Source organism: Scyliorhinus torazame, chromosome 18, assembly GCF_047496885.1.
Source record: "Scyliorhinus torazame isolate Kashiwa2021f chromosome 18, sScyTor2.1, whole genome shotgun sequence".
Lineage (NCBI taxonomy): Eukaryota > Metazoa > Chordata > Chondrichthyes > Carcharhiniformes > Scyliorhinidae > Scyliorhinus > Scyliorhinus torazame.
In genome coordinates, this window is record NC_092724.1 from 116,281,001 (window position 1) to 116,305,699 (window position 24,699).

The 24,699-nt window shown below is 50.8% G+C and overlaps 1 protein-coding gene across 1 annotated transcript in view; it reads right to left on the reverse strand.

Moving 5' to 3' along the window:
• LOC140394754 (F-box and WD repeat domain containing protein 10B-like) overlaps positions 1-24,699 on the reverse strand; it is a 92,419-nt gene that overhangs the window by 62,854 nt on the left and 4,866 nt on the right. Inside the window, 2 exon segments of the mRNA XM_072481971.1 lie at positions 1,629-1,820; positions 3,358-3,519. Coding sequence (XP_072338072.1) covers positions 1,629-1,820; positions 3,358-3,519 — 354 coding nt within the window.

Here is a 24,699-nt window from a genome sequence, read left to right on the forward strand (position 1 = left end):
GAAAATGCAATTGCTCATTTTTACCTGGAACGACATTGAACATAAAGCTCAGAAACAGTCCATTCAGGCCAACTGGACTCTGCCAGTGTTTGTGCTCCACGTGAAACTCCTCTCACACCCTTCATCTAGCCTTTCCATTCCTTCGTCCCTTATGTACTAATCTAGTTTCCCCTTAAATACGCCTTTTCTACTTGCCTCACCTACTCAACACACGCCTAAATTTGGCCACAAGCGGATGCCAAAATAGGTTTCTCAATTTCACAACATGCCAGTAAGCAGCAAGAGACGTCTTAAACTATTCCAGGGACATCTGAGTTAACCGGCTGTTATTCCTCAGGGAATCTCATTTTCAGGTTTTATGACGGTAGTTTTCAGTGTTCTGAGTCAGTTATAGTTAAAGGTACAGTCTTCTACATGTGAAAATGCACTATGCAATAGGAATATTCTTTTATTAGTTGTTCACATACATCATAATGTTGCAGTTAATAACGTGTCCTTACTAATGTTAATCAATCCGATAGAACAAGTGAATATTTATTCATAACATTTTGAAACATCATTGAAATATAAAACCAATACAGTTTGTTTAAACCAATATTTCCGATGCTTGTTTATAAACAGCAAGGAAGGGAATTGGAATGTCCATGGCCAAGTTTCAATATTAGCAAACTGACTGTGATGCCTGTGTTTATCCTTTTTGAAATACAATATGAAAGTTGTATTGCACCTATTTTTCTTTTCTATCCCAGGGGAATCCGGTGCTGGAGAATTTGACTTTGGACTGAGGTTTTCTGAGGTCTCTCTTGCCACTGGGATTGAAAGCTGGGTCCGTCTCTGAAACTCCTGGCTGCAGTTCCCTGGGTGGCATTTTGCCAGGGGCAGCAAATTAACAGGGATGCCACTGTCCATCAGAGCCACCCACCTCTCCAGAGCTGCTGACCCCATCAGAGAGCCGGCAGCCTGGCAGCCCCAAAAGGCACCACTAATAGAAGTGCGGGCTGAAGGAGAGGACCCAGGGGGTGGAGGCAGGCCTCAGTGATTGGGGATGGGGGAGCACATTCAGTCGGCAACAGCATAGCCGTAGAGATGGCTGTTGCCACCAGGCGGCTCCTCCGGGGGCTATGGAGTGGCCATAAAGGCGAAGCAACCTCCTTCCCTACACATTAGGAACCTCCAGGGAGGCAGAGGCAGTCACCACATGCAGCGATTGCCCCTTCTGTGGTAGTAGAATGCCAGCTCGGGTGGAAAGGGGCCCTTAATTGGGCACTTAATTGCCACATTGAGGTTCTTGCTCCTTGCAATATGAAGAAGAGGTGGTTAGGGCCATGGAACTGGACATGACGTAGTGCATGACTCAGAGGCTCTGAAGAGTCGTATTCAACTTGAAACATTAACTCTTGTTTCTCCCCCCAGGGTTTGCAAGCTTTTGTTTGCAAAGATCACTCCATGATAAAAGCAATAGCCTGGGTTTTGTGATCAGTGTTTGTACCATGTGACATTGGGCTCCATCGTGAAAGTGTATTGGGTCTGCAACTGAAAATTAATTCTATTAAATTATTTTTTCCTCACTGCTCACACCCCTCCCAATAATCCAAAGGAGGTTTATCTGAAAGAAAATCCGCCCTCACCAAGTATATATTTTGCCAGATGAATGGGTAGACAGCGGAGAAAGTCCTTATGATGAGTGATCCCTGAGGTAGCCTCGAAAGATGAAGTTATAATTATCGAAGGATTTTCATTGTATGAATCAATAATTTCTTTCCATGACGGCAATTGCTCCGTCTTTTCGCTTTCAACCGGTGGCTGAGAATTAGCTGCAACTAAAAAATATTTGTGAATCATTTGTGAAAAGCTAACTTGTACTGACAGTAAGATTTCATGCTGTAAATTGCAACAGGCTTATAAGTTATTTTAGTACAAATTTATTCAAATCTTTCAGCCCCAGCTGTTAAATAATGCCAACAGTTAGGTCGAAGCAAACATTTTCAGCACTAAGTGAATATTTTCCGTTTAATATAAAGATTTACTCACATATTGTGCAAAATCGTTTGCTCTCGCTTGGTGAGTTTGGAGGTGGGAATGGCATTTGTTTTGGGGGGGGGGGGGGAGAGTATGGCGTACCGGAGCCCTGCCGCCTTCCTGCCTCAGCCAGAGTTAGGTTCTGGGTGAGAAGGCACATGGTCGCCCTTCCTATTGAGGCCTTTAGTGCTTTTCAGAGACGACTCGGGAGGAGGTGGGGTGTGATAGCCTTCAGCTGAGAGCTGCAGGATGCTCACCTTGCCGGACCTCATGAGGGTCAATGAACCTTTTCGAGAACTGAATGTTCCCGCTGCTCACTGCCACAGTTGAAGCCACCTGTTTGGTGAGGCTCCCTAGCCTCCTCTTGTTATCCTCCAGGTAGAGGAGTTTTCCCCTTGCCCTCATCACCTGAATTATTACCTCCAGGGCTGAGTCTGCAAAGTGAGGAGCAGCTTTTTCACACTGTGGTCTTTCCTCCCTCACACTGGATGTTTTCCTCCACACAGTAATACTGTTGTGAGTGGCGGAGACCAATTATTTTTTTCACAGGAAGAGCAGATAAAGAGGGTGCAGAGGACATTCACCAGGATGTTGCCTAGGTTCAGGGGTGTTTCAGCTATGAAGAGAGGTTGGTTAGGCCAGGGTTGTTCTTCTTGGAGCAGAGATGGCTGAGGTGGGACCTGACTGAGGTGCACAAAATTACGAAGGACATGGATAGGGTAGATAGGAAGAAGCTTTTCCCCTTAGTAGCGAGGTCAATAACCAGGGGGCATAATTTAAGGTAAGGAGAAGGAGATTTGGAGGGGATCTAAGGGAAATAAATGTCATCCAGAGGATGGTGGGAATCTGGAACTCACTGCTTGAAAGGATGTTGAAGAGAGGAACCCTCACAGCATTTAAGATGAATGGAAATGAGCACTTGAAATGCCATCGCATACAAGACTACGGTCCAAGGGCTAGAAACCAGGATTAGGATAGGTGCTTGATGGACGGCACAAACACAATGAGCTGGAGGGCCTCTTTCTGTGCTGTAAAACTCTATTACTATGATTCGATGAGAGAAACCATGAGGTATGTAAATCGGGAGTTAGGTTTCCAGCCCAGAAATGGTTCCTACCTTTATGCCAGGGGTTAGATTCCACCACCACTTTCTGAAGCCTACATTCAATGGTACAACTGCCAAATGCTAAACTTATTTTGAAAGCCTTTACATGCAAAAATTCTTCACTCTTTACTGAAGAAAAATCATTGGTGAATCTGTGGAACCCAATCTCACAAATCGGATCAGATTGGGATCCATTGGCTTTTTAAAATTTCACACCATTGAAACTTTCTTACCAGCATGATGCTTTGGGTGAAAGAGCAGGCTTGCAGGAAGCATATCAGCTGTGAGAATTGTATATTTAGGCCAGATCTCACTTAGCAGCTCCAGTTCAGGATGTTCTTCCGTCCGAAAGGTATAATGTGATCCATCAAATGAGCTGGCATCTACAGCCACATCTGAAAGGTGAAGCACAGTTTTATGTGCTGTTCTTGTTGTAATATAGAAAATACAGGAGCTTACTTGCACCCAGAAAGATTGTACTAGTAGCAGGTGATGACCACCAGCTAACGTGTCTCTTTAATTTAGCGATGTTGGCTGAGGGATAAATATTGGAGAGAATTCTGGGATCTCAGTGCTCTGTTCGAATAAGTGCCTCGGAATCTGTTATAGTCGCCCAAGAGGGCAGCTGTGGCCTCAGTTTTACCTCTCATCCAAAAGATGGCACCTCCGTCAGTGCAGAATTCCTTCAGTACAGCGCATGAGAGTCAACCTAGATTACGGGCAGGATTTCCCCGGCCTCCCAGCCATGTGTTTCCCAGCAGTGGGAAGCAGCGCACCGTTTTCTGGTGGTGGGATTTTCTACTCCCGTCGCTTGTCAATGGAAATTTCCATTGAAGTCACCTCACGCTGCCTGGAAACCCACAGGCGGGGATGTGCTGCCAGTGGGACTGGAGAACCCACTGCCAATGAACAGCCGGAGAATTCCGGCATATATGCTCAAATCTTTTGGTCGGAATTCTCCAAAACCAACCCCCCCGCCCCCCCCCCCCCCCCCCCCCCCCCCCGGCATGCACCCCTCAACCAAATGATGGCATTACCTCCCTCTCGTGTGAGGTTTTGGATATACTTTTGCATGCAGGTTTTTAAATCTATGTTGTAATCTCCCACCAAATAAACTTTAAAACAAAAATTGTGCGACTAACCACAGAATTTAAGTTTGGGATGACTTAACTAGGATGAGAGGGAAGTATCATATGTCATTAATTTTTTTAATTAATTGAAAAGCTTGCTTTGTAATCAATTTGGAAAAATCTTTTCATTTATATAAAGCTCAATAATTATGGGGAGAGTCAACTCTTGGACTGTTTTTATCACTTCAAACGGAAAATCGTTGGGCATTTGAAGGACGTAAACTTGCAAGTCTGTGAGGATAGAGTGGGGGGAATGGAACTGACTGGACTACTCTAAAGAGAGCTAGCCTGAGCTCGATGAGCTGTATGCTACTTGTGTGCTGCAATATCTCTCAGGCCTAAGTTTTTGTATCATCGGAGACCGAACGTACTGCCCAAGATGCACAATGGGACCCCAAGGAAGTCCTGATGTGCTGACCTCCATGGTAGTGGACAAATCCCCTGCTCCCCAGGCTCTCCACGAATGTCTTTGAATCAGAGTTGAAGACTTTGGGAGGTTCCGCTGCACTAACCTGGATAGTTCCCAAGGAAATGTTAGACAGGTTAAAACGTAATCTAACATCTGGGTAACTCCAGAACTGAAACTCCCCCCTTCCCACCAAATATTCACACTGAATACTCCTTCCCTCCCCCAACTCCTCAATCACCCCTCACCCCCAACTACCCCACCACCCAACCACCAGCTAACCAGACCTGACTACCAATGACCCATTTACCCAACTCACCCACCTGCGACCTCACCAATCTACCACTTCATTTATTCATCCACTCACCCTTTCACTAAGATTCAAACAAGACCATTAAACACTACTAGGCAGCTACTGCCGTTAACAGTATCGAATTCCAATCTCCCCTCGACTCTACTCCGCTGAGGATGAAGCTCTCCGAGAGATGTCTTGCCTTTATTTGCCTTTATTAGTCGAGGCATTGAGTTGAAGAGCAGGGAGGTTATTCTGGAACTGTATACGATGTTAGTTAGGCCACAGCTAGTGTCTTGTGTGCAGCTCTGGAATCCACATTATAGGAGGGATGTGATAGCACTCGAAAGGATGCAGATTTACGAAGATGTTGCCTGGGCTGGAGAGATTTAGCTATGAAGAGAGATTGGTAGATTGTTTTTTTTTTCCTTGGAGCAAGGAGACTGAGGAAGCACATTATTGAGATGTATAAAATTATGAGGGGCATATAAGGAGTAGACAGGAAGAAACCTTTTCCTTTGGTGGTGGGATCAATGACCAGCGGGCATAGCATTACGGTAAGGGGCGGGAGGTTTAATGGGGGTGCGAGGGAAACCTTTTCCACCCAGAGGGTGGTGCGGGTCTAGAACGCACTGCCTGAAAGGGTGGTGGAGGCAGAGACCCTCATAACATATATGAAGTATTTAGATGTGAACTTGTGATGCCAAGGCATACAAGGCTATGGGCCAAGTGCTAGAAAATGGCATTAGAATAATTAGGTGGTTGTTTTTGACCGGCACAGAAGCGATGGGCCGAAGGGCCTATTCTGTGCTGTAGACCTCTATGACTCTGTGCTCTGCACTTCTGGAAAGTATGGGCTCAGAAGATCCGGTAAGAAATACAGGGCTGCATCAAGGCGGGAAAGTTTGAGCAGTGTAACAATCCGACAATGACTGCTGTTCCTCGGAAGAGGGGCTGGTTTAGCACAGGGCTAAACCGCTGGCTTTTAAAGCAGACCAAGGCAGGCCAGCAGCACGGTTCAATTCCCGTACCAGCCTCCCCGAACAGGTGCCGGAATGTGGTGACTAGGGGCTTTTCACAGTAACTTCATTTGAAGCCTACTTGTGACAATAAGCGATTTTCATTTTCATTTCAAGATCTGGGCCAATGACTCTGAAGTTGGTGAAAGTATTGAACTAAGAGGTGTCAGTGTGAAAAGGTGGATGACTTTTGCTTTGTCACAACAAAGTTCATTGATGTCAAAGCAAAACCAAACTTGCATTGATCATTACAGCATGTATAATCTTCAGCAGGCAGGGGATCTTTTACTTTACAGTGACTAGTTTTATAATTTTTTGGTGCTCAGCTCACTACTCAACTTATTCAATATCATTCACAATATTACTTGCTGCAAAATGGTGCCCAAAGTCTTGTGACAATTTCTAAGCCCTTCTGGGGGGTTAATTTGGCACTGGCTGAGTTTCTCGTTTGAACAAGGTTGTTTTTTTCATTTGTTACTGGGATGTGGACGCTGCTGGCGAGGCCAGCAATGGTTGCCCATCCCAAATTGCCCTTGAGACGGTGATGGTTAGCCTTGAGACTGCTGCAGTCTGTGTGGTGTAGGTGCACCCATACTGCTGTTAGGGAGGGAGTTCCAGGAGTTTGACGTAACAGCAGTGAAGGAAGTATGATCTATTTCCTGGTCAGAGTCTTCTAGGACTTGGAGAGAAACCTGCAGGTGATGTTGTTCCATGTCCTTGCTGCCACAGCTCTTCAACCTTACATAAATAGATGGAAGAGTGAGTGTTTGGTTTATGACACCTTCTGGGACTGAGAATTACACAGCATCAAATCAGGCTGATAGGCAAATGTGCTACAATGCAGGCTTTCAACCACGATGGCAGTAAGTATAACCATAATTCACCCAAAATGTTTGAGTGAGATGATACAAACATTTGTTTGAAGGGTATTCTATTCATGCTGTGAAGATAATTTTCCAGTAATTATGGTCCCCAAACAATTTAATAATCTAGCTGTGACTCATTGCGTTCGAGTCACATTGCAAAGATTTAGGCACAAAATCTAGGTTGACACAAAAATTAGGACTGCTCCTGTATTACTTTCTGTTTGACAAGCAGAAGTACTTATTAATTTTTTTTTACGGTTGTGGTGATATGCCTGTGCAGTTTTGTATATAGTTGTCTATCAATGTATATAGTTATCGATGCGACCTCCAACCAGCTGGTGGTGATAGAGATCTACAATGTGACTGGAGATATCTGCCAGCTGTCAGTAAGTTGTACAGGAGGATAGTGGCACTAAAAGTAGCTCCAGGAGAATTCACTGAATTCATTTATTTCATTACTGTTTGTATCATAGTTCATCAGTTATCTTTCCATGTGTTCACCTTGTTAATAAATCATCTTATTAGTCAAAGAACTAGGGGCTGGATTCTCCGCAGCCTGACACCGAAATCGCGGCCAGCGCTGGGGCGGAGAATCCAGTTTGACGCCGTAATCGGGCCCGGCACCGGTTCGGAGATTCTCTGGGCAACGAAAATCAGCATCACTGTGGAGTACGCCGCGCCGCCGAGGGCCCATTGCCAGAGGCTAGCTCATCTATCCTCCGCTCCCAACCGGCTGAGTTCCCGACGGCGTGGAACTAACCACCTATTGCCGATCGGGATGCTCACGTGGCGGCTTCAGACTCAGTCCGATGCCACCCTGGTTGGGGTGGGCGGAGTGGGCCTTATAGGCAGCCGGCGATTAAATGCGCGGGGTTTGAGGCTCGGGCGCGCGGCCGATCGGGGCGTCTTTTCTTCAGTGTGGCTCTGCGGTCCAAGTCCGCCATGGAGCACGGCGTGGCCGCCAGAGGCCGCCGCCGTGCGCATGCGTGGCCTCTGACCCGGAAGGGCAGGGGCCCATATCTGCAGCAAAAGCTGCGAGATTCACTCCAGGTCCCTGATAGCCCCCTGCAGGGCTACAAATTCATGGAACCTATTTGCAGGAATTTCTGGAGTAAAACTCAATCATTTTTACGCCAGCTGGGGACATAATCTCATTTTGGGAGAATCCAGACCACGATGTTCTATATTGATCTTTACTATGGCATAACACAGAACATAACAAAAAGTGGTGACAAACCAAATGCATTTGTAGAAAAGGAGGAAATTACTTGCAATTTTGGTCACCCACAATAATCAGTTCCACTGTCATTCAAAGGAAAATAGATTAAATGAAAGGGTCCAAAATGTTTGTGCAGGATTTTTCCAAAGTTATAACTAATAAGGCTATAGAACAAGAACAAAGAACAATACTGCACAGGAACAGGTCCTTCAGCCCCTCCAAGCCTGCGCAGATCACATGTCCTATCTAGGCCAACTGCCTGTATCCTTCTATACCCCGTCTGTTCATGTGCCTATACAGATAAGTCTTAAAGGAAAGGTCACTAACGTATCTGCCTCAATCACCTCACTTGGCAGTGCATTCCAGGGCCACTACCACCCTCAGTGTAAAAAACTTCTCCAGCACATATCACTGAACCTATCCCCCCTCACCTTGAACCTGTCAATTCCGACCAGGGAAAAAGCCTCCAACTGTTCACCCTATCTATACCCCTAATAATTTTATAAACTTCTATCAGGTCGTCCCTCAGCCTCCTTCTCTCTAGGGAGAACAATCCCAGTTTATTCAATCTCTCCTCATAGCTAGTAACCTCCATACCAGGCAACATCCTGGTAAACCTTTTCTGGACTCTCTCCAAAGCCTCCAACATCCTTCTGGTAGTGTGGTGACCAGAATTGGACACAGTATTCCACAAGTGGCCTAACCAACATTCTATATAACAGTAACATAATTTTCGAGCTTTTATACTCAATACCCTGTCCTATGAAGACAAGCATGCCATATGCTTTCTTTATCACCATTTCCACCTGTGCTGCCACTTTTAAGGATCTGTGGACCCGCATGCCCAGATCTCTCTGTGTCTCTATGCTCCTGATGGTTCTGCGATTTAATTTATAGCTCTCACCTGAATTGGATATACTAAATTCCATCTGCCATTTCTCTGCCCAATTTTGCAGCCTATCTATATCCTGTTTTATTCTCTGACGATCTCCATCACTATCCGCAACTCCTGCAATCTTAGTATCATCTGTAAACTTGCTAATCAGATCCGCTACGTTTTCTTCCAAGTCATTTTTATATATTACCAACAGCAGACGTCCCTGGACTGATCCTTGCGAAACCACACTTACGGTATTTAGTAACTTTCTTAGAATGGCAAATATGTTCAAAATGATTATTATGCTAATCATTCTGCAGGTAGTTTTAATTACCAGGCAGTTATAATCCTAAAACAGTAATATGACTTTGTAGCGCACAAAGACTCCGTGAGACGAATAGAGTGAAGTCGATGAGGCTTTATTAAGCGTGTCTGTTCCCCCCACAGCTCGATAGTAAACTGGCCTGTGGGGGGACGACTCCGGCTTCTTATACTCTCGCCTTCAGGGCGGCGCTAGAGGTCAACGGCCAACCAGGACCCGGGATCTGTCAGCCAATGACATTAGGGCTTCCAGTCCCACATGACCCCCAATACATACTACCACATTCACCCCTTGTCAAAAATGAACCCGGCGGGGGTGATGCTTTCGTATGGTGGTAAGGGTTTACAGGGCTGGTCCTGGGAGGAAAAAAAACATTCACAAGGCAATACAGTATTGTACAATTTTGTCCTGTTGCAAACTATTTACAGAGGGTATGGGAAGAAAAGCAAAATGTTCTTGTGAAAGTCCATATTTAGTTTTAGACTCGACGCCACGAGTCGGGTCGGGGTGGTCTGGTCGTCCGTGTCGATCGCCCTCGGCCCCGGTGGTGGTGGTGCTTGTACCGTTGTCGTCGCCTCCAGGAGCCTTACGGTTTCAGCTTGGGCTTTATTCTTGGTCGGTGCTGAGGGGAGGGGAACCGATCCTCCTGGAAGGGGGGCGGTCGCGGGTGGTGCGGCGGTGGCAGGAAGGGGGGGGGGGGTTGGGTTGATGGTGTCAGGGGGGGGTGTGCGTGTTGCCGGCGGGCGCCAGATCCCGTAGGGAGACTGTGTCCTGTCGGCCGTGCGGGGTACTTCCACGTAGGCGTACTGGGGGTTCGCCGTGGAGGAGGTGAACCCTTTTCGACCAACGGGTCCGCCTTATGTGCCCGCACATGCTTTCGGAGCAGGATGGGTCCCGGGGCCGCCAGCCAGGTCGGCAGCGACGTTCCAGAGGAGGACCTCCTAGGGAAAACAAGGAGACGCTCATGAGGCGTTTGATTAGTGCTCGTACATAATAACGACCGGATGGAGTGGAGAGCGTCCGGGAGGACCTCCTGCCACCGTGAAACTGGGAGGGTCCCTGGACCGTAGGGCCAGTAGGACGGCCTTCCAGACCGTGCCGTTCTCCCTCTCTACTTGCCCGTTCCCCCGGGGGTTGTAGCTGGTCGTCCTGCTTGAGGCTATGCCCTGTGCTGAGCAGAAACTGGCGCAGCTCGTCACTCATGAAAGAGGACCCCCTGTCGCTGTGGACGTAAGTGGGGTAACCAAACAGTGTGAAGATGCTGGACGTAAGTGGGGTAACCAAACAGTGTGAAGATGCTGTTCAGGGCTTTAATGACTGTGGCCGCGGTCATGTCAGAACAGGGAATGGCAAAAGGGAAGCGGGAGTACTCGTCCACCACATTAAGAAAATATGCGTTGCGGTCGGTGGAGGGGAGGGGCCCTTTGAAATCGAGACTGAGGCGTTCAAAGGGGCGGGAAGCCTTAATCAGGTGCACTCCATCTGGCCTGAAAAAATGCGGCTTGCATTCCGCGCAGATGTGGCAGTCCCTTGTGACTGTACGGACCTCCTCTAAAGAGTATGGGAGATTGCGGGACTTGATGAAGTGGTAAAACCGAGTGACCCCCGGGTGGCAGAGGTCCTCGTGGAGGGTTTGGAGGCGGTTAATTTGTGCGTTGGCACATGTGCCACGGGATAGGGCATCGGACGGCTCGTTCAGCTTTCCGGGACGATACAAAATCTCATAGTTGAAGGTGGAGAGCTCGATCCTCCACCTTAAGATCTTGTCGTTTTTGATTTTGCCCCGCTGTGCATTATCGAACATGAAGGCTACCGGACCGTTGGTCCGTGAGGAGAGTGAATCTCCTGCCGGCCAGGTAATGCCTCCAATGTCGCACAGCTTCCACTATGGCTTGGGCTTCCTTTTCTACTGAAGAGTGGCGGATTTCTGAGGCGTGGAGGGTCCGGGAGAAAAAGGCCACGGGTCTGCCCGCTTGGTTAAGGGTGGCCGCTAGAGCTACGTCGGAGGCGTCGCTCTCGACCTGGAAGGGGAGGGACTCGTCGATGGCGCACATCATGGCCTTTGCGATATCCGCTTTGATGCGGCTGAAGGCCTGGCAAGCCTCTGTCGACAGAGGGAAGGTCGTGGTCTGTATTAGGGGGCGGGCCTTGTCTGCGTACTGGGGGACCCACTGGGCGTAGTATGAAAAGAACCCCAAGCAGCTTTTCAGGGCTTTTGGGCAGTGCGGGAGGGGAAATTCCATGAGTGCGCGCATACGTTCGGGGTCAGGGCCTATTATCCCATTGCGCACTACGTAGCCCAGAATGGCTAGCCGATCGGTGCTAAAGACGCACTTGTCCTCGTTGTACGTGAGGTTCAAGGCTTTGGCGGTCTGGAGGAATTTTTGGAGGTTGGCGTCGTGGTCCTGCTGATCGTGGCCGCAGATGGTTACATTGTCGAGATACGGGAACGTGGCCCGCAACCCATGTTGATCAACCATTCGGTCCCATCTCCCGTTGGAAGACCGAGACCCCGTTTGTGACGCCAAAAGGGACCCGTAGGAAATGGTATAATCGCCCCGTCTGCCTCGAAGGCTGTGTACTTGCGGTCAGTTGGGCGGATGGGGAGCTGATGGTAGGCGGACTTGAGGTCCACGGTGGAGAAGACTTTATATTGGGCAATCCGGTTGACCATGTCGGATATGCGGGGGAGAGGGTACGCGTCTAGTTGTGTGTACCTGTTGATGGTCTGGCTATAGTCAATGACCATCCTTTGTTTCTCCCCTGTCTTCACTACTACCACCTGCGCTCTCCAGGAACTATTGCTGGCCTGGATTATGCCCTCTTTAGTCGCCGCTGGACTTCGGACCGAATGAAGGTCCGGTCCTGGGCGCTGTACCGTCTGCTCCTAGTGGCGACGGGTTTGCAATCCGGGGTGAGGTTCGCAAACAAGGACGGGGGTTGCACCTTGAGGGTAGCGAGGCCGCAGATAGTGAGTGGGGGTATGGGGCCTCCGAATTTAAACGTAAGGCTCTGTAGATTACATTGGAAATCTAATCCCAGCAAGGTGGGGGCACAGAGTTGGGAAGGACGTTAAGTTTGTAGTTTTTGAACTCCCTCCCCTGCACCGTTAGGGTAACTATGCAGAATCCCTGGATCTGTACGGAGTGGGATCCTGCAGCTAGGGAAATCTTTTGTGCGCTGGGATAGGTGGTCAAGGAACAGCGTCTTACCGTGTCGGGGTGTATAAAGCTCTCCGTGCTCCCGGAGTCGACTAGGCATGGCGTCTCGTGGCCGTTTATTAGCACCGTTGTCGTCGTCGTCTGGAGTGTCCGGGGCCGAGCTTGATCGAGCGTGATTGAAGCGAGCCGTGGTTGTAGTAGTGGAGTGGGGTCCGTTGTTGCCGTCCAAGATGGCGTCGGGGATGGACAAAATGGCCACCCCCACGCGTCGTACAGGTCTGGGGCGGTCCAAGATGGCGGCGCCCCTCCTCCCCTCGTGGTGGCCGGGGACCCAGAATGGCGGCGTCTGCGGGTCGCACATGGTGTGCAGGGGGGGCTGGGGAGCGCTAGGACCCTCGCGAGGGACCGCGAGCGCTAGGACCGCGCGGAACTCCCCTCACCGGGGACAGCGGTGGTCGGGGCCCAAGTAGGTGGTGCCGGCGGGTCAGGCGTGGGGTGCAGGGTGGGGGTTAGGGTGGCGTTAGGGACGCGCAAAACTCCCTCCTCTCCGTGGAGAGTGTTGGCCGGGACCCAAAGCGGTAGCACCGGCGGCGGGTCATACATGGGCTGCGGGGAGGGGGGGTTGGGGAGCGTAAGCGGCGTGCAGAGCTCCCAGTTCTCCCGGGACCGCGGTGGTCAGGACCCAGAGCGGCTGCGCCTGCGGGTCGTACACGGCGTGCTGGGGGGGGTTGGGGGCGCGTAAACTGCTTGCAGGGCTCCCTGTGCTCCCGGGACAGTGGCGACCTCGCGGGACCGGCACACAACTGCATAATGGCCCTTTTTCCCGCAGCTCTTGCAGATAGCTGCGCGGGGGCCGGGCAGCGCTGTCGGGGGTGTTTCGCCTGGCCGCAGAAATAACAGCGGGCGCCCCCGGTGCGACTCGGCATTTGGACCGTGCAAGCCTGTGGGGTGTCCAGGGAGGGGGGGGTAGGGGGTTTGCCGCGACGGGTACGTACGGGGCCCAATGGGTTGCCGCGCGGGTCGGGGCCGTAGGCGCGGTTATTACGCGCGGCCACGTCTAGGGAGGCTGCTAGGGCCCGTGCCTCTGAGAGTCCTAGCGACTCTTTTTCTAGAAGTCTTTTGCGGATTTGCGAGGATTGCATACCTGCCACAAAAGCATCGCGCATTAACATGTCCGTGTGTTCGTTTGCGTTCACCGACGGGCAGCTGCAGGCTCGTCCCAAAATCAGCAGCGCGGCGTAGAATTCGTCCATCGATTCTCCGGGAGCTTGCCGTCTCGTTGCGAGCTGGTAGCGAGCGTAGATTTGGTTAACTGGGCGGACATAGAGACTTTTCAGTGCTGCGAACGCCGTCTGGAAATCCTCCGAATCTTCGATGAGGGAGAAAATCTCAGTGCTCACCCTCGAGTGCAGGACCTGCAGTTTCTGGTCTTCTGAGACCCGGCCGGTGGTCGTTCTGAGGTAGGCCTTGAAGCAAGTCTGCCAGTGCTTGAAGGCTGCTGCCGCGTTCACTGCGTGGGGCTGATCCTCAGGCATTCTGGAATGATCCTGAGCTCCATAGTCCCTTTTTAGGCACGCTTAATAAATTGTAGCGCACAAAGACTCCGTGAGACGAATAGAGTGAAGTCGATGAGGCTTTATTAAGCGTGTCTGTTCCCCGCAGCTCGATAATAAACTGGCCTGCGGTGGAAGACTCCGGCTTCTTATACTCCGCCTTCAGGGCGGAGCTAGAGGTCAACGGCCAACCAGGACCCGGGATCTGTCAGCCAATGACATTAGGGCTTCCAGTCCCACATGACCCCCCAATACATACTACCACAGACTTCCAGTGATGACATGTAGGGGAGAAGTCGCACATGAGGGTGGCTCCTGCAAAACAACTTTATTTAAGCCCTTTTTCGCCCAATTTGTGTAAGAAATATGGGCTCAAGTTTGCTTTTATTGATGGGTTAAGTTTTCCACATCAAGGGGATGCCCAATAGATACCCGAGCAGGCAGCAGAAAAAGAACTAGCATAGAATTTGGAAGCTTCAAGAGTCCTGTCTGGAAAACAAATGGCGACTGCAGCTGTGATATCAGGGTCCACTTCACTAACTGTTCTTAGCGGTCTTGGCGGTGGGGCTCGGGGTGACCATGAGAAAGCGGTTCAGGTAGTGATATCGTTGATTTGAACGACCTTGGCTAAGGTGGACGAGGTGGTGAAGGTGCAGGATGTGGAGCTGAAAGAGGTTGGGGTAGCTCTGTCTTGGCAGAGTCATCAGATCACAACCCTGGAAGGGCCAATAACAAAATATTAAGGGCCAAGGTGGGTGACTTGGAAAATCAGTCTTGTAGGTAGAACCTGAGGTGGTTGGATTGCCGGAGGGTCTAGAGGTCCCGAGCCTGAGAAAGTTCATGTCGCAGTGGTTTTGGAAGATGTTGGTGTGGGGGAAATGGCATCCTCTCCCGATTTGGATCATGCCACAGGTCGTTGAGGCAGAAGTCCCATGCAGGTGAACCACTGCCTATGATCATTGTGCACTTCCACAGCTTTCAGGAAAAAGAAAGAGTGTTACGGTGGGCAAAGGATCATTGCGATCGCAGTTGGGAGGGCCATGCAGTGAGAGTTTATCAAGATGTTGGAATGGAGCAGGCCAACAGGCATACTGCATTTAATAACACCAAGGTTGCGTTGGTATCGCAGGTTCAATTTGTCATGGTTTACCCCCGCATGCCAACGTGTGACTTACAAAAATAGAGACCCTGTGAGACTCCAGAGGAGGCTGAAGCGTTCATGGAGAGAAATTGACTGGGCTTGAGATAAATGTTTTTTTTTTGTATTGTTTGGGTGATGTTTGGATGGAGGCGGGCAGGTGATTTCTGGTATTTCATGGCATGTTTATTGGGCGGTTTGGGAATTTTTTTCTTTGCTAAAGGGGAATTTTATTGTGGGGTTAGAGGGATGGGTGTTGATTGTTGTTCATGTTTCTTTCCGTTTTTTCTCTCTCTCTACTTTGGAGATAATAAAGTTCATTTGGGCAGGGAGGGGAGGTTTGTTTATATTTGGGAATTTTGATGAATGGTACTCTGTGTGGAGGCCACCCCGCAAGCTAAGATAGTTAGTTAACAAGCGCAAAGGGATGGGGATAGCTGCAGCTCATACAGTTTGGGGGGGGGGGGGGGATTTTAAGTATGAGCTTAGGGTTTTGTTTTTGTGTTGGGTGGGGTTGTGGGGGAGGGGGGATTCGGTTACCTGGCTGGGCGTGGTATTGGAGGGGGGGGGGGGAACAGGGTGGGAGGAGTGGTTTCGTTTTTTAACGGTGGCTGGGGACTGGACTTTGTTCGGCCGTGTCTGAGGATTTGGTGGCCATCTTGGGTGGGCCTGGTGTCGGCTTTCCTTGAGAGGTTGCTGGACTGCCACAAGGGGTGGAAATAGCTGACCCTGATATGGGGGTGGGGGTGTGAGGGGGGTGCGGTAGACGACCCCCTATTCGGCTGGTCACATGGAACGTGAGGGGGTTGAGTGGACTGGTAAAGAGATCTAGGGGTTTGAAGGCTGATGTGGTGCTATTGCAGGTGATCGATTTGTGGGTTAAAGATCAGTTAAGGTTGCAGAAGGGTTGGGTGGAGCAAATGTTTCATTCGGGACTTGACAGTAAGGCCCGGGAGGGGGTGGGGGGGGATCTTGAATAATAAGAAGGTAGCATTTTCAGCAGCTAAGATTTTGATCCGAATGGGAGACATGTTATGGTTAGGCGGCTGTTAGCGGGTGCCCTGGTGGTGCTGTGAATGTATATGCCCCAAAATGGGATGACACAGCTTTTATCAAAAAGTTTCTGTCACTCATCCCCGATTTGGACTCGCATCAGCTAATCCTGGTTGGGGATTTTAACTGTGTACTGTATCCTGTTGTCAGATAAAGGATTCTGTGAGAGGGTTTCCTCCTGGCGTTTAATAGAAGTGAGGAGATTTCACCTTCCACATTGTGGGAGTCTTTGACGGTGATTATTACAGCCGAGATCATTTCTTTCAAGGCACATAAGGAGAGGAGTGAAAGAATGGAGTGGCAGAGGTTGGTGAACTACTCTAAGGGGAGAAATCTTACCGAATAGTCGATCAAAAAAGATACTAGTTGGCATTTCTAAAGATCGACAACTTATCCTCTGTAGGGATTCCAAGGCACTTTGAAACTTAATAAAATAATACACTGGTTTTCAAGTGTGTCTCCATTGGAAGACCTGCGATAGATGATAACATACTCCAAAGAATATCACTTCCAAAATATAGAGCCAGCTAGCCAGAGGAAAACGGTGCTATGATCACACAAACAGTTTTATTGTGGACAAGGTAACAGACATAGCATGCAGAAATCTGCGGGTAAAAGGAAGAAATGTGATAATTTCACAAAACTCCCAGAGACCAGGCAACCACTTTTGGAACCTTTTGCCACAACAGATTGTATCTCCTTTTTCTGAAAGGAATTCAAAATTATCTAAAAATTAAATCTCAACTGAGATTTGATAAGGGATAAGAGCACAAGTTATTTTAATTAAAGGGAGCATAACTCAATCTACTTGTATTCACGGTGGCACAGTGGAAAGCACTGCTGCCTCAGGGACCCGACCTTGGGTAATTGTCTGTGTGGAGTTTAAAAAAAAATAATTTTATTAAAGGTTTTCATAAAATATCAATAACAAAATGAAAAAAAAAACCAACAGGGTTAAGTACAAAACACAGTCCAGAAAAGCAACCCTCCATACCCTCCTCCCCCTTGTACATAAATAATAAATTAACAATAACACCCCGACTTAACACAACAGGTATATACACCCCCTCGGACCCTTCAGTGTAAATAACAAAAACAAAAATAAAGTAACCCCCCCCCCCCGCGTTGCTGCTGCCATTGACCAATGTCTACCGTTCTGCCAGGAAGTCTAAGAACGGTTGCCACCGCCTAAAGAACCCTTGTACCGACCCTCTCCAGGCGAATTTCACGCTCTCCAATTTAATGAACCCCGCCATATCGCTGATCCAGGATTCCATGCTTCGGGGCCTCGCATCCTTCCACTGAAGAAGAATCCTTCGCCGGGCTACCAGGGACGCAAAGGTCAGAATACCGGTCTCTTTCGCCTTGTTGCTAACTTTTGGTTCGTTCAATTGGCTCTGTTTTATAGCCTTTGCTCTCGAGTCGCCAGGTATCTTTATGATACCGCCACGAGGTTCAAGTAATGACCAATAACTCAATACACCGATTAGTAAGATTCAAATCAAAGCACATTTATTATACACAATAATCGCTACTCATGCACAAATTCTATGTCTAAGCTACTTCTATGACTAACAGGCCTATACTTAGCTTCGGACTGGCCCACCAGGTCAGGGGGACAAATGGCCTTTCGTTCGGGTTCTGAGTCTGCGGGATTCGAAGTTGGTATGGATTAGTAGCTAGGAATGCCTATCTCGTAGCGAGCGTTGACTTAAGACTTACTGAATTTCGGCGGCAGTTGAACCGGTCACGGTCAAGGTTGGTTCGGGATGCTGAGTGACCCGGTCAAGAAGAACGATTTGAACTTGGGGGCTTAACTTTATAGTCCCCAGGGGCTTCCCGCCTTTCGGGGCGGACCCTGTAGCTGGTTCCAGGTGATTGGACTTTGTTCCAATCGCTTGGTTTGATTTCTCCAATACTGGAGCGGTTCCCTGATCGATGGGCGGTCTTGAGGTGCCCGTTAACCTCTTTTGTGTTGGCTCCTGCTGGCGCCGAGGAGTCTGGCTTAGCTTTGTTTGTCCCAAATGTAGCGATTGTTACCGGGGATCGCTCATCAGTATGTAGATGGCTGCTACATTATTATGCAGATGGCTGCTTGTATCGATGCTGCCTGGGCTTTTGCAGAGTTCAATACACAGTAACTTGCACCTGCTGGTTTCTGCCTGTGTTGGCTGAATTTCCCTGCAGCCTTTGCTGTTCTCCATTTTACATCAGGAGTTGCCCAAATCAGAGGCTACAGCCTCCTGCACTCCCGGCTCCTCTGCCACCCCAAATATTGCAAGCCCCCAGCCCGGTTTGACCTTGGATCCTACCACCCTCAACACCGTCCTCGCTACGCCCTTCCAAAATTCCTCCAGCGCTGGGCATGCCCAGAACATATGAGTGTGATTTGCTGGGCTCCCTAAGCACCTAACCCACCTGTCCTCACCCCCAAAAAACCGGCTCATTCTTGTCCCGGTCATGTGTGCCCTGTGCAGCACCTTAAACTGTATGAGGCTGAGCCTCGCGCACGATGAGGAAGAATTCACCCTCCCTAGGGCATCTGCCCACATCCCTTCTTCAATCTCCTCTCCGAACTCCTCCTCCCACTTACCTTTCACCTCCACCACCGAGGCCTCCTCCTCCTCCTGCATCACCTGGTAAGTTTCCGAGACCTCCCCCACTCCCACCCCCCCCCATCCCCCGAGAGTACCCTGTCCTGTACTGTGTGTGGCAGTAGCCGCAGGAATTCCACCTGCCTTCTGGCAAACGCCCTTACTGTAAGTACCTGAAGGTGTTCCCCGGGGGGAGCCCGTACTTCTCCTCCAGCTCACCCAGGCTCGCGAACTTCCCGTCCACAAACAGGTCCCCCAACTTTCGTATCCCTGCCCTGTGTCACCCCGAGAACCCTCCACCTGTTCTCCCTGGGGCGAACCGGTGGTTCCCCTTTATTGGGGTCCACGCTGAGGCCCCAACTCCCCTCCTGTGCCGCCTCCACTGCCCCCAAATTTTGAGGGCATCTGCCACCACCGGGCTTGTGGTATACCTCCTTGGAGGGAGCGGCAGCGGCGCCGTTGCCAGCGCCCCCAGACTCGTACCCACACAAGACTCCCCCTCCAGCACCCACTTGCGCACCATCGTCCATTGGCGGCCCAGTAGTACCCACAGAGGTTGGGCAGCGCCAATCCCCCCCTATCTCTACTCCGCTCCAGGAACACCTTTCTCACCCTCGGAGTCCCTCCGCGCCCACACAAACCCCATTATACTCCTGTTAAACCGCCTGAAAAAAGCCTTCGGGATAAACATGGGGAGGCACTGGAACAGGAACAAAATCCTTGGGAGCACCGTCATTTTGATTGACTGCACCCTACCCGTCAAGGACAGCGGCAACGCATCCCACCTCTTGAACTCCTCCTCCATTTGCTCCACCAGCCTTGTAAAATTAAGCCTATGCAGGGCCCTCCAGCTCCTGGCCACCTGGACCCCCAAATACCTGAAGTTCCTCTCCGCCCTTTTTAGTGGGAACTCGCCAATCCCCTTCTCCTGGTCCCCTGGGTGAACTACGAACAGCTCGCTCTTCCCCATGTTGAGCTTGTACCCCGAAAAGTCCCCGAATTCCCTAATAATCCTCATTACCTCCGGCATTCCTCCCACCGGGTCCGCCACATACAGCAGCAGGTCGTCCACATAGAGCGACACCCTATGCTCCTCCCCACCACGCACCAACCCCCTCCAGTTCCTTGACTCTCTCGGTGCCATAGCCAGGGGTTCAATCGCCAGTGCAAAGAGCAGGGGGGACAGGGGACACCCCTGTCTCGTCCCTCGGTGCAACCGAAAGTACTCGGACCTCCTCCTGTTTGTGGCCACACTCGCCATCGGGACCTCATACAACAGCCTAACCCACCTAACAAACCCCTCCCCAAACCCGAACCTCTTCAGCACCTCCCACAGGTATCCCCACTCTACCCTATCAAAGGCTTTCTCAGCGTCCATCGCCACCACTATCTCCGCCTCCCCCTCCCTCGCCGGCATCATGATAACGTTCAAAAGCCTCCGTACATTCGCGTTCAACTGCCTCCCCTTCACAAACCCCGTCTGGTCTTCATGGATGATCTGCGGCACACAATCCTCGTGGCTAAGACATTCGCCAGCACCTTGGCATCTACATTTAGCAAGGAAATCGGTCTGTAAGACCCACATTGCAGGGGATCCTTGTCCCGCTTTAGGATCAAGGAGATCAGTGCCCGGAACATCGCAGGGGCAAAGCCCCCCCCTCCCTTGCCCCATTGAAGGTCCTGACTAGCAACGGGCCCAGCAGGTCCATATATTTTTCATAGAATTCGACCGGGAAACCGTCCGGCCCTGGTGCCTTCCCCGCCTGCATGCTTCCTATCCCTTTGATCAGCTCCTCCAGCCCAATCGGGGCCCCCAGTCCCGCCACCAGTCCCTCTTCCACCTTTGGAAACCTCAATTGGTCCAGGAAACGGCCCATCCCTCCCTCCTCCCGTGGGGGCTCGGATCGGTACAATTCCTCGTAGAAGTCCCTGAAGACCCCATTGATGCCAACCCCACACCGCACCACGCTCCCTCCCCTGTCCTTCACTCCCCCGATCTCCCTAGCTGCGTCCCGCTTCTGAAGCTGATGCGCCAGCATCCGGTTTGCCTTTTCCCCATACTCGTAGACCGCCCCCAGGGCCTTCCTCCACTGCACCTACGCCTTCCTGGTGGTCACCAGGTCGAATTCGGCCTGGAGGCTGCGCCTCTTCCTCAACAATCCTTCCTCAGGCTTTTCCGCATAACTCCTGTCTACCCTCACCATCTCCCCCACCAGCCTCTCCCTCTCCCCCCGCTCCCTGTGGTCCCTAATGGAGATCAGCTCTCCCCTCACCACCGCCTTCAGTGCCTCCCATACCATCCCCACTCAGACCTCCCCGTTGTCGTTGGTCTCCAAGTACCTCTCTATACTTCCTCGGACCCGCTCGCTCACCTCCTCGTCCGCCAACAGCCCCACCTCCAAGCACCACAGCGGGCGCTGGTCCCTCTCCTCCCCCCATCTCCAAGTCCACCCAATGCGGGGCGTGGTCCGAAATTGCTATTGCCGAATACTTAGTATCATCTACTCTCGCTATCAGCGCCCTACTCAAAATGAAAAAGTCGATTCGGAATAAGCCTTATGGACATGTGAGAAGAATGAAAATTCCCTAGCCCCCGGCCTTGCAAATCTCCGAGGGTCCACCCCTCCCATTTGGTCCATAAACCCCCTCAGCACTCTAGCCGCCGCCGGCTTTCTACCCGTCCTAGACCTGGAGCGATCCAGTGCCCGATCCAGCACCGTGTTAAAGTCTCCCCCCATTATCAGGCCCCCCCTCACTTCCAAGTCTGGATCCGACCCAACATACACCGCATAAAACCCGCATCGTCCCAGTTCGGGGCATACACATTGACCAGTACCACCCTCTCTCCCTGCAACTTACCACTGGCCACCTGGACCATTACCTACCACCATTATCTGCCACAATGCTCGACGCCTCGAATGACACCTTCTTTCCCACCAAGATCGCCACCCCTCGATTTTTGGCATCCAGCCCCGAGTGAAACACCTGACCTACCCACCCTTTCCTCAATCTTACCTGGTCTGCCACCTTCAGGTGTGTCTCCTGGAGCATAGCCACATCCGCCTTGAGCCCCTTCAGGTGCGCGAACACGCGGGCCCGCTTAATCGGCCCATTCAGTCCCCTTACATTCCAGGTTATCAGCTGGATCAGGGGGCTACCCGCCCCCCCTCCCCCACCGACTAGCCATGACCCCTCCTCAGCCAGCCACGCGCCCGCACCCCACACCCGGCCCGTTCCCCACACCCGGCCCGTTCCCCACAGCGGCATACCCCCGTCTCGACCCCCCCCCCCCCCCAACAGCGGCATACCCCCGTCTCGACACCCCCCTCCCCCCAACTGGCTCCAGCTCCCCCTTGACCATAGCAGCAACTCGATTCCCCCCCACCAAACCCCCCCCCCCCCCCCCCCCCCCCCCCCGGGCTAGGACCCAACCTAGCTGATTTACTCCCCCCATTGCACTTCCGCAAGTCAGCTGACTCCTGCTGACCCCGGCCACTCCCGCCTCTCCTTCGACGTCTGTGTGGAGTTTGCACTTTCGCCCTGTGTCTGCATGGGTTTCCTCGGGTGCTCCAGTTTCTTCCCACAATCCAATGATGTGCAGGTTAGGTGGATTGGCCATGCTCAATTGCCCCTTAGTGCCCAAAGGTTAGATGGGGTTATGGAGAGAGTGCGGGGGAGTGGGCGCAGGTAGGGTACTCTTTCCGAGGGTCGATCCAGCCAAGATGGGCCAAATGGCCTCCTTCTGCACTGTAGGGATTCTATGGATAAGTAGAATTACATACAAAATTCCATTGATTGACAAAAATGATTGCTGAAGGCCATATGTCCATTACTTCAATGTCTTGAAATAGATCATTCAAGTTATTGAGCGAATTTCTGCCATCTTTTCTCCCGATGGACTCTCATTTTGTATAATTATATCTCAACAAGTGGACACCACGCCAATCAACAAGTAACAAGCAGGAATGAAAACCACCAATCTTGAATGTTAAAAAGCCACAGCTCAAAACTGGCAGTTACCAATCACAAAAAGCAAAGAAGTCAAAATGAATTTTCATATTTTTTGCTGTCAATTTTCCCAATAGTATTGCAGGATTACAAAATGCTGAAACTGAGAGTTATAATAAACACAAAGGATTGAATTTCTCCTGATAATCATGATTAAACTTACTCACTTCAATGCCATAGCAGATCACCCATGCATTGTTCATGGTGGATATGTAGTGAATTGTCAGAAGTTTTCACAATGTGATGACTGCATCTGTGTTCCTTTAAAGCTATGAACTCAAATTGGTGTGGAATAAATATAGATTCACGGTAGTCAGAGCTCGACTATCGTTGATTCAGGGAACTTTTCAAATCAAAGTCCTGGTCAGTTTCAGACTGGAGCTCTGAAATATACTACAATTTAAGATGACAAAGCATTTCCAACATCCAGAGTGTCACATCTGTGTTTAGTCCACAGCAAAGTTCAAAATTACCTTCTACTCGTTGTAAAGGGACAAAAGAATAAATGCTGAGTGTAAAATCTCCAAAAATATCTAGCAAGTGCACATCCCTCCCCATTTTTACACATCAGCTGGTCCAGGCGTAATTAGAATATGTATGCGGTGATTGTCCATTTAAGGGCAACAGTAAGGGTCACATGGCTTATGTGACAAACCAGGACTCAGTATGTGGAATCACCCTATGTTGAGAGAGGCTCCAAGGCAAAGAAAGGTTACTTGTATTAAAGTTACAAACCTGGTGACTTCAATTTATTGGGCTCAGCCAGGACCTCACATATTTAAAATAAATCTAATTTTCCCTGTGTTGTGACTCCGGGTCAAGTGGGGCTGGAATTGACCGTGCACTAGCCCAGGGTGCCGTGACAAAAGCAAACCATGAATCACATAGGACAGCACCATCATTTACAGTAAATGAAGCCGTATACGCGAGAGACTTCGGTAGTGGAACAAGTTGGATCCTAGGAATTACTGTCTCTAAGACCAGAGACGGGATTCTCCCATCCCGCGGCAGAGTGTCCACGCCGTCATAAACGCCGTCGCGTTTTACAACAGTGTGAACGGGCGGCTGCCAGGAATACTTCTGACCCCTACAAGGGGTCAGCATGGCGCAGGAGCGGTTTGCGCCACTCCAGCTGCCGATCCCGGCGCAAACTATGCGCCGCGGGATCCGCACATGCACAGTGGCGCCGGCGCCAACGCGGGCATGCGCGGTGGCCTTCAACGCGCTGGCCCCAACGCAACATGGCGCAGGAGTACAGGGGCCGGCGCGTAGGGAAAGAGGCCGGGGGACAGAGAGGCCAGCCCGCCAATCGGTGGGCCCCGATAGCGGGCCAGGCCGCATCGGAGGCCCCCCCCGGGGTCGGAGCCCCCCTCCCTCCCCACAGGCCGCCACCCAACCTTTGCACGCAGAGTTCCCGCCGGCTGCGAGCAGGTGTGGACGGCACCGGCAAGACTCGTTTTTTTTCCCCACAGCCGCTTAGCCCATATGGGCCGGAGAATTGGTGGGCTGGCCGTGTTTAGCGAACGGCGCCGCGCCAACCAGAGCGGCGCCAATGGCACCGATTCTCCGCTCTGCGGAGAATCGCGTGCCGGCATCGGGGCGGCATGGCCCGGTCGCTGGGATTCTCCCGCCCGGCCCAGAGCTGGGAGAATCCCGCCCCAGATCCCTTTCATACCAAGTCTGTGTGGAGGGACGGATCATTCGCAAATACGTTGGCCACTGCAGGAGTAGAGAGACGTTCCTGAAGTCAGTGTTGCTATCAAGAAATGTTTTCGAACCCATAAGCACTGAAGAGCCTGATCAATCTGTTATCAACATAACTGATGTCTCTGTGGAGGCAAATAGTGATGAATCACGTGTGCCAGAAGATATACTCGTTATTGCAGTTCCTGGTAATGTCGATCCTGTCGAAGCATCTCAGACAACAGAATTACACC